This window comes from Nicotiana sylvestris, chromosome 4, assembly GCF_000393655.2.
Source record: "Nicotiana sylvestris chromosome 4, ASM39365v2, whole genome shotgun sequence".
NCBI lineage: Eukaryota > Viridiplantae > Streptophyta > Magnoliopsida > Solanales > Solanaceae > Nicotiana > Nicotiana sylvestris.
The window spans coordinates 134,455,844-134,469,248 of NC_091060.1; the positions used below are offsets into that span (position 1 = coordinate 134,455,844).

Sequence of the window (13,405 nt, forward strand, 5' to 3'; positions counted from 1 at the left end):
GCCAATAGCAAATTCTTGCTTTTGAACCACAAATTCTTATCATTCGACAAAGTGGTCGATCAAGGGTAATTCTGACATTTCAATGTTTTAATACTCCTAACATACCATAGGGCAAATAGCTCAAACCATCCCGTTCGAATTGAACAGCAGCCACCTCCTCCATTTCTGGATTTTCGCTTCTCTCTCAAATTCGCTCTACATTCTTCATCTATCTACAGTATTCTAAGCTCAGAGTCCCCCATCTACCTTTCTTTGTTCGTTTCTCTTCTCCCTACAGTGTTCAGGTTAGTATGGTCTCTCTGCTCTTTACTTTTTACTTTTTTTGCGTATTATTTCATTCTGCACATGGCTTGTTCCTTTTTTGTTCTTTCGGTTGAGGAATTATGTGATTCTATTGGTTATTATACATATGAATTGGAGCTAGGGCTATAAATTAGTGATGTCTATTTTCCCAATATTGTATAGTTGAATCTAACTTCCTATAGGGGTTCTTTTACTGAAATGATAAAAATCAAACTCGTAGGCCTTCAATTTAGTTTGCTTTACCTCTCTGCATTCAATAACTCCACATCTAACTACTACATTGAGGGCAACATTTTCCTTAAAAACACTGAATCTAGTACTAAAAGTTTTCAAACTATCATGCAGGCTTAACCTAATGAGGTGGATGCTTAATACATTTTAATTTTAAAGTTGATATTTCAGTGGAATATTGTTTACTCTGTTGATTGTATATAAAGATATATTATTACGTTACACAGTTGTATGCATTTCTTTCCTTCCCAGGACTATCTCAGGAATATGGTTCTTAGTTTTGGGAATTCAAAAAACTGCTACTATATCAAAAAGGAAATATTTTTGGGATCCAATGTGGACATGGCTCATATTCACGCGTGTTGCATATTGCTCTTGTTTATGTTTTGTTTTCAGCGTTACTGTAAATTATTCTAACATCTAACCAACAGTTACTACACATTATTAACGACATATAGTTGCTTATTGCTTTTATTTTTAGATATACTAAACTATACGCACTATCCTTGTGGACTGGAGTTAAACATTAGTAACATATTTGTTCTTATTTTACTCAATTACTTGACTAATATGCAAATTGTTTCCTCTATTTTCTTCAAATAATGATGTCAGAAAAGTTCGTTTACGAAGTTTCTTTATTTAAAGTTTTTAATCCCTCCCCAGGAGCTTCTCACTTTACTCCCTTGGTGAATCAAACCCATAACCTTGGTTGGAGGTGGAGGGTGCTTACCACTTGAGCAACCCTCTCTTGTTTTTTCCATGTATTGTAAATTACAAATGTTTATATTTTAACACTGTTTTCACCATCTTCTTCTCAGGCGTTCAAGCTTCCACCGATGTAAGAGACCAATCCGTTACGACAGTAGTCCGAAGAGTCATTCATATCCCCAGCAATGGTCTTTCGTCGCATGGGTTATTTTTCACCTTGTCTTTCTAAAACCTCACCCTTCTTCTCTCTTCTCACAAAAACCCCTTATCCATTTCAACTTCCCCATACTATCCACTTCTTTAAACCAATTCATACCAAATTCCCACATACAGATCCCTTTTCCATGAACCAAAAGACCCATCTCTGCACTTCCGCTGCTTTCCTCCAACAACCGACAAGTAAAACCTTCTCCAATAGCAGGTCCACCAAGAAAGCCCGGCGTGACGCCCCTGAAAGCGTGCTGCGCCATAAGCTAGACCAGTGTTCAAAACACGGTGACTTACAGGAAGCCCTTCGCCTTTATGAAGAAGCTAAGTTAAACAACATTTCACTCAATGTTCATCATTATAATGTGTTGCTTTATCTTTGTTCTGCTTCTTGTACCAAGGAATTTGGTATTGAAAAAGGATTTGAGATTTTCAAACAGATGGGTGTAAATGGTGTTACTCCTAATGAGGCCACGTTCACTAGTGCTGCTAGATTGGCGCTTGCTAAGCAAGACCCAAAAATGGCTTTTGATATAGTGAAGAAAATGAAGAGTTGTGGTGTTCCTCCGAAGTTAAGATCATATGGGCCAGCGTTGTTTGGGTTTTGTGATAAGGGAATGGCTGATAATGCGTATGAAGTTGACATACATATGGGGGAATCAGGGGTTGTGGCTGAGGAAGCAGAGCTTTCTGCACTGTTAAAAGTTAGTTCTCTGTCCAAAAGGGCTGATAAAGTATATGAGACGATGCATAGATTAAGGGCAAGTGTAAGGCAGGTGTGTGAAGAGACGGCTGGTGTGATAGAGGACTGGTTTAAGTCTGAATATGCTGCAGAGGTTGGGATGGAGAATTGGGATGTTGGGAAAGTGAAGGAAGGTGTTGTGAAAGGAGGGGGTGGTTGGCATGGACAAGGCTGGTTGGGAAAGGGGAATTGGACCGTGGTGAGAGCCGAGATGGATAGCTCTGGAGTTTGTCGTTTGTGTGGGGAAAAGCTTGTGTGCATTGACATTGATCCTAAGGAGACAGAGAACTTTGCTAATTCCTTGGCAAAATTGGCTTGTGAAAGAGAGGTTAAGGCTAATTTTGTGCAATTTCAGGAGTGGCTTCAGAAGCATGGTCCATTCGATGCTGTGGTGGATGGTGCAAATGTCGGCCTTATCACTCAACGAAGTTTTAATTTCTCTCAGCTCAGAAATGTTGTCAATAAATTAAGACAGATGAGTAAATCAAAGAAACTTCCACTGGTTATTTTGCACAAAAGTCGTGCAACTGGTGGTCCTGCTCAACATCCTAATAACAAGCAGTTGTTAGAAAGCTGGAAAAAAGCGGGTGCACTTTATGCCACTCCACATGGTTCAAATGATGATTGGTACTGGTTATATGCTGCTGTCAGTTCCAAAGGTTTGCTTTTGACAAATGATGAGATGAGAGACCACTTGTTCCAACTATTGGGCACTAGCTTTTTCCCCAGATGGAAGGAAAAACATCAGATCCGGATGACAGCTTCAAGGGATGGACTTAAGCTCCATATGCCGCCACCGTATTCAATTGTTATTCAGGAGTCAGAGCATGGTTGTTGGCATGTGCCAACTGTTATTGGAGATGACATTGAGATGCCAAGACAGTGGGTATGTGCTACCAGGAGAAAAGCACTGCACTCTCTCTTTCGACGAACTGGGGTATCAAATCATTAATACATAAATTGATCGACTCCGAGGGAGCCATGGAATGCATCTTGTGAAAGTTGCACTTGGAGAGACCTTCATTTTGATTCTTTTTCATGTCAACCACAGGAAAAGATAGATTAGCTTGTATGCCTCAGTAGATGATATTGGTAGTGCTGATGATATCGGTAGCAGAGGCGGATCCAGGATTTAGATCCTATGGGTTCAACTTTTAAGATTTTTGACATTGAACCCATTATAATTTTAAAGTTATGGGTTCATATCTACTGTTTATATTAATTTTAATAAATTTATGCTCTGTGCGGAAAGTTATGGGTTCAATTGAACCCGTACATATAAATTTATGTTCCGCGCGGAAAGTTATGGGTTCAATTGAACCCGTACTTATAATGCTATATTCGCCTCTGATTGGTAGTACTGCAGTTTCAGGATATAGGTTACATGACTGGTGAATATATCACCAGTGTCACAATAGTTTTCTTGCCAAAATTATAGAATTTTTCTGTCACGGCCAATAATATTGATCAAATTCTATCAAGTCTGACTCAATCACAACGGACCGTGTCCTTCAAGTCGCAAGTTGCTTACCCAAACTTCTCTGGTTCAACGCAACAATGCCCTAAAGAAAAGAAATATAATTAGTTTTAATCATACCAAGTGACCATCTGAAAACCACCACCACCTCCTGTTAGCATATGCATAACGAAGCTCTTGGCAAGAGTGTGAAGATACCACTAATGCAACAACAACATCACAGTGAAATCTCACAAGTGAGATCTGGGGAGGGTAGGGTGTACGCAACCTTACCCCTACCCTGGGAGGGCAGAGAAACTGTCTCCGATAGGCCCTTGGCTAAGGAAGATGTAAGAAGCGTTGATATATTAGGAATAATATATCAATACATAGCAAAGACAATATATTAGGAAAATAAATTGAAGATAGCCATAAAGAAAATGAAAGAAGTACCTATAGCAAGTAATAGCAAGACATCTATTTAGAGAAACTAAACCCGCGGTCTGATAGCAATAGAGAATATGAAAAGAACACTGATAGCAAACTAAAGAAAGTATTGGTGACAAGTAATAACAGAACAAGATATGTTAAAATAGCAAACTCGGGATAAAAAGGGTACAAAGAAGTTATCACTAATGACTTCGAGAATAATGTATTTAACAAGATTGATTGTTTCAAGTATATTGTAAAATAATGCAGAGTTGAGTATATTACGTTGTGTAAGAATATTTTAATAAACGTTTTGGCGCTCTTAAAAAATAGTTATATTGATACAAGCCATTATCTTTACCATAGTAATCGATCAGGTTTTGAGGTGTGACTTTGTGCCAAAATTTGCCTTATGGCTCCTTGCTTCCGGCATGATTAGGGAAACAATCAGTTGTTAAGTGCCTCTGCTGGTTAGAGCTGTTTTAATTGGCTTTTGCTTTTGTGTACTTGAACTTCTAGAACTAATTAAAATTTAGAAAAGAAGTAGCTTTTCATCTACATGTTTAATCTGTGTTAAAATATATGGATTTTGCTTTAATGAAGTTAGTCAAGCATACCCCTCATTGGTGAGTGCTACTGCTAGTAACTTTGCTACTTACTATGTCTTTCTTTCCCTTGTAAGGGATTTTGCTGATAATTTATTCTTGTTAGTTAGCTTTCTGACTGGATTAATTACTTTTGCATAGGAGTGGGCATATATCGGGTAAAAACCGATAACTCGAACTGTCAATTATTTATTGGGTTATTGGTGTTGGGTTATTGGGTTAACGGTTCAGTAACGAGTTAATTTTTTTTTCATTGGGTTATCGGTTCAGGCTCGGTTTGGCAATTTTGTTATTGGGTAAAACCGATAACCCAATACGGATTAACTAATTTACTAGTTTACCCTTAAGTATATACATACTAAGATTTCATAATTCATAGTTCACTCTTTGATTTCCCTATCTTTCTCAGTTTCTCCGCCTCACGCCCTCACCAGTCAGCCCGTCAAGACTCAGGCCGACGTCAGTCGCATTTCTTAGCTTCTTTCTTTCACTCTTCAGTCACATCTTCACTTCATTTCTCAGATCCATCAGATTCTTCAGTCGCATCTTCACTTCACTCTTCAGTCGTATTTCTCAGCCGCATTCTTCAGCTTCATCTTGATTCTTCGTGTAAGTTTTTAGTTGCTTCGTCTTCATCTTTTTCTTAATTTGTTTGAAAGCATTCTGGCTCTGGATTTTACTTAGTTTGTTTGAAAGTTGAAGTGAGATTTGTCGTGTGCTTTAATTGTTGAGTTGTTACAAAGTTATCTTGTGTCAGTTGTTATAAAATTTGTATTTCATAACTAATAAACATTTTAATCTATATACATAATTCTGTACTAGAGTAAAAAAGTAGATATCAATGTACAAAGAGTTACTACTAGTCGTTTGAACAAAGAAGATCTTAAGAACACTGATTTTACCGAAATTGTTGTATACATTGCAAATCTTATAAAACTGTTTTAGCAAAACAGTTTTATACCGAAACAATTTTATACATTGCAAAACTGTTTTAGTTGTTTTATCTTATCGGATAAACCGATAACCGAACCGATAATGATCGATAACCGATTAACCGATAACCAATATCGTTTGATTATCGGGTTATGATATTTGTAAATCGATAACCGATAGGCAAAACCGATAATATTCATAACCGAACCGACCGATGCCCACCCCTACTTTTTGCAGGGGATTGATTGTTGGATTCCTTACCATACTACAAAACTGTTGATTTCCCATGGTTATTCATTTCCTCAACCAACTCAATGTGGATTAGACCCTAAACCTTTATCGTCTTCTTTTTTTGAAGATACAAATAGGGAGATTTTTCACCCCAAAGGAGCCTTCTATTTGGGGCAGAATTGAATTGATTTTCTTTCTGTTGTTGAGAATGTCAATAATAAATAGATACACCAAAACAACAAAAACCAAGAAAGAGCTAAATGTAAATAAGAAAACAGGGATCTCCACAATGAGCCCCTCCATCTATACAAATTTGACATGTTTATACTCTTAGTTTGACTTGATCATCTTCCCCTAAATGGGAAGCCTCATCTCAATCAAACGCCTCTCGCTTCTCAATGGACAAACCTATTTTCTTTACTCATCTACACCTATAAGTCACTTAGAACAATCTAATCTCATTGTATATATACATTCCGCATGCTAGTCAGCTTGTGCCTGCTCCAGCTTCAACAAATAAGACTGAAACAGCATCACTAATACAATGTTCGGGCACATGTTCTCCGGAAAACATTGGTCTTGTGCTTCATCCGAACTACCTGATACTATGAGAATTGTTCGTGTATCACGATACCTTTTGACATAAACAGTCTGGCAAAGGATTTACATAAAATGCCTCCTCCGAGCGGAACCTATCCGTTCCCTTTGTACCTGCAATTGGCCCTTTCCTCTTTCTAGGTGATCCTTGCCTGCATAATCGAAGTAAACCAATGAGATCATATTACCAATTTGTGCCGTTCTGGGTTAAAATACCCATATCTGCAATCTAATAACATAAGCAAAGGATTCCATAATGCGGACAGAACAGCATACTAGAACCAAAATCCGAGATGCACTGTTATTGTCACAGGAGTTCAAGTAAGTGAACCTATACAAAGTAGGTAAGAGCACAACAGAACTCAAATTTGCAACTTCACTCAACGGCTTAAAAATGGAAGTCACATAGATATCACTTGTTATTGGCCGATGCTAGGGCAAACTTCCAAGAGCATACAAGGGCAGACCTTTGCCCAAACACACCACAAAGAAAGTGCATCATCACTCCAGAAAGATAGGACGGGCATAATTGCAAGCAGATAACTGTTAGAATTCTTATAGAAATCTAGCCACTATATTGACATTTGACATGACCATCTAAACAATGGCATCAAGAATGTCATCAGCACCCTGATTATATTTTGCAAACAGATAAAATATCTCTACATCAGCATACCGTCTTCTGTGGATTTCGATAATGCGATTGGACAGATTTTTCCCCTCTTTCATCCTACCCTGGTCAATTTTGTCAAAAATCCGGACAAGAGTTCTCCTGATGATCACAAGGAAAGTATTAGTAGGAGGTAATTATAATCCTCCAAGCAGACTAGATATTAGAAATGAGGTCTTGCCTATCAGGGGATATTGTTTTTCTATGCCCCAGAAATCGACGATGTCCCTCAACTGCTCTTGCCATATTTCCGGAGTATGAAGGAATGAATATGTCACTCTCAACAGACACAATATAGTCCAGGGCCGCCAATTGAGATGAGTGATTGATGAATGGCTCAAGCTCTTCAACAGAAGCCAACTTCTCCTGCAAGAGGGAGAAAACGCAAATCACTCTTTAATCATGCGGGAGCCTATAAATCAGACTATTTGGTTTTTAAGATTATATGGCTTCTATACATGGAAATCTGCTTCATAAATCAGGGAGTGAGAATTGAAAAAATATGCTTTGGTAGACTGAGTAGCGATACTGAGATTCAGTTAAATATCATGAGGAACAGAGGTAATAAAGGCAATTCGTTCATGTCAACAGCAGATTCAGCATCTGGAAAGACTAACCACATCAGTTCTGTTTGAGATCTCAAGAAGCATCAAAATAAGAAATTGGACATCAGAATAGCTCAAGTGTTTAAAGACCTTGCTCATCTCAATGGGAACATCACAACTGCCATTTCAAGTATTGACAAAGCTTAAGAGGATATACCAATGAACACCCCCCCCCCCCCTTTTTTTTTTTAAAAAAATCATGCATTCCAGTTAAAAATTTACAAATTTGTCAAAAGATCCAAGACAATTTCTATTCGTTTTTTGTATAATCATGGTGTCTGGCCCAACTTGCGTGCACCTCGACTAATTCCACAAGATATCTGCTACTTCCCACCAGCAACAGGTACAAGGTAACTCTGTCCACCAAGAAATTCTATTTACTTTTCTCGGTTCTCTTCTATCCAAGTACACTTGCTATAAAGAATGACAATATCAATATTTGGCAAAATTTGTGGATGATTATCTTCATCATTCAGTAAAAGGAAATGTTCAAATTATTATGCTAGCTGGACCAAATTAAGTTGGAGCAGCTATGATATTCAGACGCATATGCAGACATTGAGACCAAGAGTTGAGCACATTGAGGTTTTGAATTAGTTTATCGTGAGCCCCACGCTTGTCTTTGTGGAACTATCTCCATCTTCTGTTTTAGTTTGATTTGAATGTAAAACCACTCTAGAGGTATACTCAATGTGCTTACAGTCCGGTCTTGGATATCCACAATCATGTTTAAGTTGTGGAGACACTATTGCTTGTATAAACATAGCTGAACTAGTTAATTAGACATGGGTTCATTCAATCGGATGAGTCCATCAGGTTCTGGTCATGGCTCCAATTTGGATGATGACATGATGTGTTTGATAACACCCATGACAAAACTATTTCATCGTGTTTATCTTCTTAGAAACTATCTACTGGCCCATTTCGCTCTGTAAAGGATCCTTCAATCTTTCGTCACTAATCTGACCTTCAAAGTTCATGGGCATGCACATTCATACAAATTCACTAACAGTTACTCACATTCATACAAATCCACAATCAAGTGAGATATCTAACTCACAAAAATCACCCAAGACATTAAGAAACAATGCAGGGAAGGTTTGCAGACCTATACCTTGTTCATTAATAAGGGGTAACGCAACAACAGATCAGACATATGGGAATCACCCCCATACATCTCTCCAGCAGCAATATATATCGGCGTGTTTGATGGAAATCCAAGAGCGGAAAGGAATACTCCAACCTCCCTTGGAGTTAAGGGACAATAGCCTTTAGTTCTCTGTTCTACAGGGTCAATCTCTTTCACCTTCCACCATGTGGTGTTTTCCCTGCAAATGATCAAGATAATGAATAAAAATCACCAGATTATGAATGTCACATAATCTAGTCAATGAGCATGCTACTAATGCATATAAAAGTGCAATGCGTTTGATTTTAGCAAATTTCATTTGGAGACGGCTGATGTTTGACCTGTTAAAAAGTGTTCTTAGCAGACAATCTATTCTTTGAAGAGGTCAGTTTTTAGCCAACAACTAACCACATGCGCATGCTCTGACTATCAGATAACTATATGTCATAACAAATCTACCTAATTGTCTTCAGTTCCTCAGCTTCTTCTGGGGATAGATCATGTGTGCATCCACTAAAAGCAAGCATGTCCTTTTCAAATCGCAAATGTAAAGCAATATAGGGGCCATAAGATCTCATCCGATCAACCAACATCTGCAAATAGAAGTTGAATTAATGAAAAAGCTTGGGCAAAGAAACAGTTAAAACGTGTTTTTTGAACTAAGCATCAACAAAATGTTCACCTTTCCCATTGCTTCAATCTTGGGAGCAAATCGAAGGGCTTGATAACAAGCTCGGCAGCGCAACTTCTGAATATCAGGAGGCAGGTTATTATTTGTCAACCTTGAATCGGACTTGGCAGCTCGAATGATCTAAAAAAGATAAGATCACATCCATTAGTTACAAATAAATATTTTTGCTTTCCCGGCATGCAGATTCGTTTTATGTACCTGGTATTCATCCCATAGTCGTGCAATCTCTTCCTCATAGTAATCTACACCGGACCAACTCCTAAAATGCTTAAATGCTTTAGTTGCAGATGCCAGTTCCTTCGGTAGCTTTTTGACAACCTTTACATCATTTTCCAAGGAACTAATAAAATGGTCTTCATCAAAGACATCGGAGAAATTGCTGCAATTCAGGCATAGAAGAGAAAATTTCACCACTTTATACATAAATTACTCTGTACATTCAATCCGTAAGGATGAAAAGGATGCTGGTCCCCTTGCAAACAACAGTTCAAAATGAGCTTGAAACCCCAAAAGAAAGGAATTTCTCGCTAGAAGGGCATCATTTACCTTGAGTCCTGCCAAAGTGAGCGCTTATCAAGCTCAGGGATCACTAGAGTAGCATTTATGATACGAGCAACAGCAACCATGTCACATATCTACAAAGCAACAACCACTGCTTTCAGCAGAAAGCCATAAATAATGACAGCTAAATGTTTTATGCCTATATCATGGATACACAATAAACATATTTACAAAGGGCCAATCACCTTAGAAAGAAATAATCAATGAATATGCATTAAACTTTTCTATAACAAACCATGTATACAGTGTTTAGGGGAACTAAGTTGCCTTCTTGCAATTTGAAATGTTAACCAAAGATAGAACGTGATAAGTGATGAAGGCCTATCAATTGGAGAGATATAAGCTGAGTTTGATTATCATTAATTAAAGATGCATATTTTACATAACAGACCTTCCTTCAAAAGAATTAGTCAGCTAACTTCTAATACAGTTGCATAACAACACTGCAAATCAAAGATAAGTCTAGTATTGATGTTTTAGTCGGATCATTGAAAAAAGAGAGACCTCAGAGGTCCAAACCACACTTCAGGCATCTTTTATTGTCGACATAAATATTACAATGGAGCATGATACTAAAAGGTAAAAGTAAAAATAATCATGAAATTGAAATAGAAACAGACAGCACTAGTATGTGAAAAGGAAAAGAGATGCAAAGAATACGGACCCCAGCTCTCATCTGATTGAGCCCACCATTCGTATGAACCAGCAGGTAGCCTCGAGACTCTGGAGGGGCTGGGTAAGTTGCAATGAAATATAAGCAACACAGAAAAATCATATACATTTGATTCAAGAACGAACAAAGCTACTTTCTAATATTATGTTGTAATGGGAACAAGGAATTACTTACATGTATATATTGGACTCGGAGCAACACAAGGAACATAGTCGCGGTTCGGAGGTGGCTTCCATAACTTGTCCAAACTCCCATTTCGACTTGCAACATCTGACTGTCAAATCTAAAGGAGTGAAAACATGAAATATGTATAACTACTTCGTATGTACACAGTCTATGTCGAACATCTACAAACATACGCCAAATCATACCAGATCCAACACTAATGCCATCATAAATTCAATTTACTTGAAGAAAGTTAAAAAGGGATAAAACTAAATATATTTAGAGAGAGTGTAAAACCTTGCGAGCAGCGAGAGGAGCCTTTGCCAAATGGGGTGGGGCATGTTCTTGAGTCCAGCTTCGCTCTCTACTCAGCTTTTGGTATGAAGATTCATGTTGCTATAACAATAAAACACCCAAGATCAATACCTAAACCTTAAGGGACAACCATAGCCAAAGAACAAAGTTAACAATTAAACAAAACAACTACAAGACTATTTTCAGCATCAACCAACATCCCAAAACAGCAATTTGATTAAAAAACCAAAAAATTAATCAACAATTTAGTCAAATAAACTCTAAAAAACACAAAATTTATCAGACCCCAGTACAATAAATCACAAAAACAACAACCCCTCAATCCCAACCTAGCTGAGGTCAGGTATATGAATCCTCACTATCCATTTGACCCCATTCCAATATTCAGTAATTAGTAACAATAAGTCATAATGACACAAAATAGAGAAAACAAAGATTAAAACCTTAAAAAAGGGCAAAAAAGGACCATTAAATATATCCAAGAAAATTAATCGAATGACCAAATAAAATATTACAGTTCAAGAAACCATACCGTGGGAAGCTTATCAGGCAACTTGGTGACTTCAGAGGCAGGAAAAACGACATGAACATATAAAAGAGCTACAAGGGCTATTGCAGCTATTGCAAAAGTTAAAACCTTTCGCACAATCACCACTGTCCTCCACCTCTTCTTCTGCATCTTTCAATATGACCCAAAAATATATACACAAAATCTCAGTCTCACACACCCTTTTGATATTTAAGGCTGTTGAGGGAGAAAATTAATCGGCTGATTTTGATACTGTCTTGCGTGGAATTTTGTAACAATGTTAGATTCTTGAAAGTTGAAATCCCTTTGCTGGTGGGTGATTTTTAGCTTTGGTTTTTGTGGCATTTATATACTATTATTATTACCATTAATATTAATAATAATATTCATGGTTGAGTTTTGGGTATTAAGCAAAGAGTTATAATAAATATGGGATGAGAGAGAAAATTCAAAATTCAGCGTGAAATAGTGAACAATGGGCCAATTACAGCGAGACAGTTTTATACGAAGTACGAGAGGTCAAAATCGGATTAGTAGATCCACTTTATTTCATAATTAAAATTTCCCTGTACACTAGTATTAGAATGAGCGCCTTGGAACACCCGTAAAATTATCTATATTATACTTCTTGGGGTGCGACCTTTCTCTGAATCCTGCTCAATATAGAATGTTGAGCTAGTACAATAGTAATTTTTATTAGTGATGAAATATACGAAGAAAACCATTATTAGCAGATTACTAATTTCAATGGCAAAATAAGTACAGGTTACTCACAAATCAAATGACAATTTTAAATCTAATGGCAAAAAACTAATTGCTACAAGTAGTTAATAATATATAGATTGAATTATGCTGATCTCAGGAATATTAGAAGCCAATATTTTAATATCTTGACATTTATCTTGCCAGTTTCCACTATATTCTACATCTGCTATATTAAGAAATTTAATTACACCGAAACAAATGTGTAAAATTACTTTTCCATATGAAGTAATAATCCATGATTTGCTGTCAAACTCCGAACTTACAACTTCGTTAGATCCGACATTATTCTAAAAAATTACTCCACCAAAATATTAGATACGTGAATATTCTCTTTTAAAAATAAATTTCAGTTTAGAAAATCTTGACTATTTATTTAGAACGAAGTATCGGTACATAGCTGATTGTATAGTGTATACAGAAGTAAAATTATGTTAAAAGTTGGGGATATGAAAATTTAAATTAATTGAATATCTTATATACTATAATACCAAAATTACAAAAAATTATCAACTATAACAGTAAAATCACCTTGACAAAGTTTATCGTTATACAGATGTTTAATTACTTTCACGTGAACTCAACTTAATGATGAGACACGGTCAAATCAGTAGCAAAGGCACCAGGACAAATAGTTATGTAACTATGAAATTCACAAATTAGACCATTTCTTCGTCATTTCTCCTGATCGGGGCATTTCTAGTTTTGACTTTCTGAAGTTTTGATATTATATTAGCCTCACTCCTCAATCCTCATAAATGGAAATAAACAATTGAAAAGAAAAACAAATGTTTAAGGAGTTGCAGAATGAGTGCAGATCTCAAGATGACCTAAGCTATAGTCAATGGCGACGTCAGGAATTT

At 36.9% G+C, this 13,405-nt stretch overlaps 2 protein-coding genes across 4 annotated transcripts; one reads left to right on the plus strand and one right to left on the minus strand.

The window, feature by feature from the left end:
* Window positions 1–14: 14 nt before the first annotated feature.
* Window positions 15–3,400, plus strand: LOC104249445 (proteinaceous RNase P 1, chloroplastic/mitochondrial). The gene is made up of 2 exons (XM_009805871.2): window positions 15–284; window positions 1,353–3,400. The coding sequence occupies exon 2, from the start codon at window positions 1,428–1,430 to the stop codon at window positions 3,141–3,143; it is 1,716 nt and encodes a 571-aa protein (XP_009804173.1). The 5' UTR covers window positions 15–284; window positions 1,353–1,427; the 3' UTR covers window positions 3,144–3,400.
* Window positions 3,401–6,094: 2,694 nt separating this feature from the next.
* Window positions 6,095–12,134, minus strand: LOC104249447 (O-fucosyltransferase 7-like). 3 transcript variants are annotated; one of them, XM_009805872.2, is made up of 12 exons: window positions 11,784–12,134; window positions 11,234–11,332; window positions 10,946–11,045; window positions 10,763–10,830; window positions 10,084–10,172; window positions 9,736–9,916; window positions 9,529–9,657; window positions 9,306–9,439; window positions 8,832–9,045; window positions 7,294–7,478; window positions 7,119–7,214; window positions 6,095–6,594 (listed from the first exon to the last, which is right to left on the minus strand). In XM_009805872.2, the coding sequence occupies exons 1-12, from the start codon at window positions 11,928–11,930 to the stop codon at window positions 6,471–6,473; spliced, it is 1,566 nt and encodes a 521-aa protein (XP_009804174.1). In that variant the 5' UTR covers window positions 11,931–12,134; the 3' UTR covers window positions 6,095–6,470. The 3 variants fall into 3 exon arrangements, with proteins under 3 accessions (XP_009804174.1, XP_070028348.1, XP_070028349.1); XM_070172247.1 differs by lacking the exon at window positions 11,784–12,134 and having other exon boundaries at window positions 10,946–11,054; window positions 11,234–11,322; XM_070172248.1 differs by lacking the exon at window positions 11,784–12,134 and having other exon boundaries at window positions 10,946–11,041; window positions 11,234–11,314.
* Between the last annotated feature and the right edge of the window lie 1,271 nt (window positions 12,135–13,405).

What these genes read in the sequence shown, in the direction of transcription:
- LOC104249445 (XM_009805871.2), top strand. Translation starts at nt 1,428, where the DNA reads ATGGTCTTTCGTCGCATGGGTTATTTTTCACCTTGTCTTTCTAAAACC.
- LOC104249447 (XM_009805872.2), bottom strand. Translation starts at nt 11,930, where the DNA reads ATGCAGAAGAAGAGGTGGAGGACAGTGGTGATTGTGCGAAAGGTTTTA. An exon ending in CTCCTCTCGCTGCTCGCAAG is followed by an intron (nt 11,046 to 11,233) that starts GTTTTACACTCT and finishes TAGATTTGACAG; the next exon opens with TCAGATGTTGCAAGTCGAAA. An exon ending in AAAACAATATCCCCTGATAG is followed by an intron (nt 7,215 to 7,293) that starts GCAAGACCTCAT and finishes TGTGATCATCAG; the next exon opens with GAGAACTCTTGTCCGGATTT.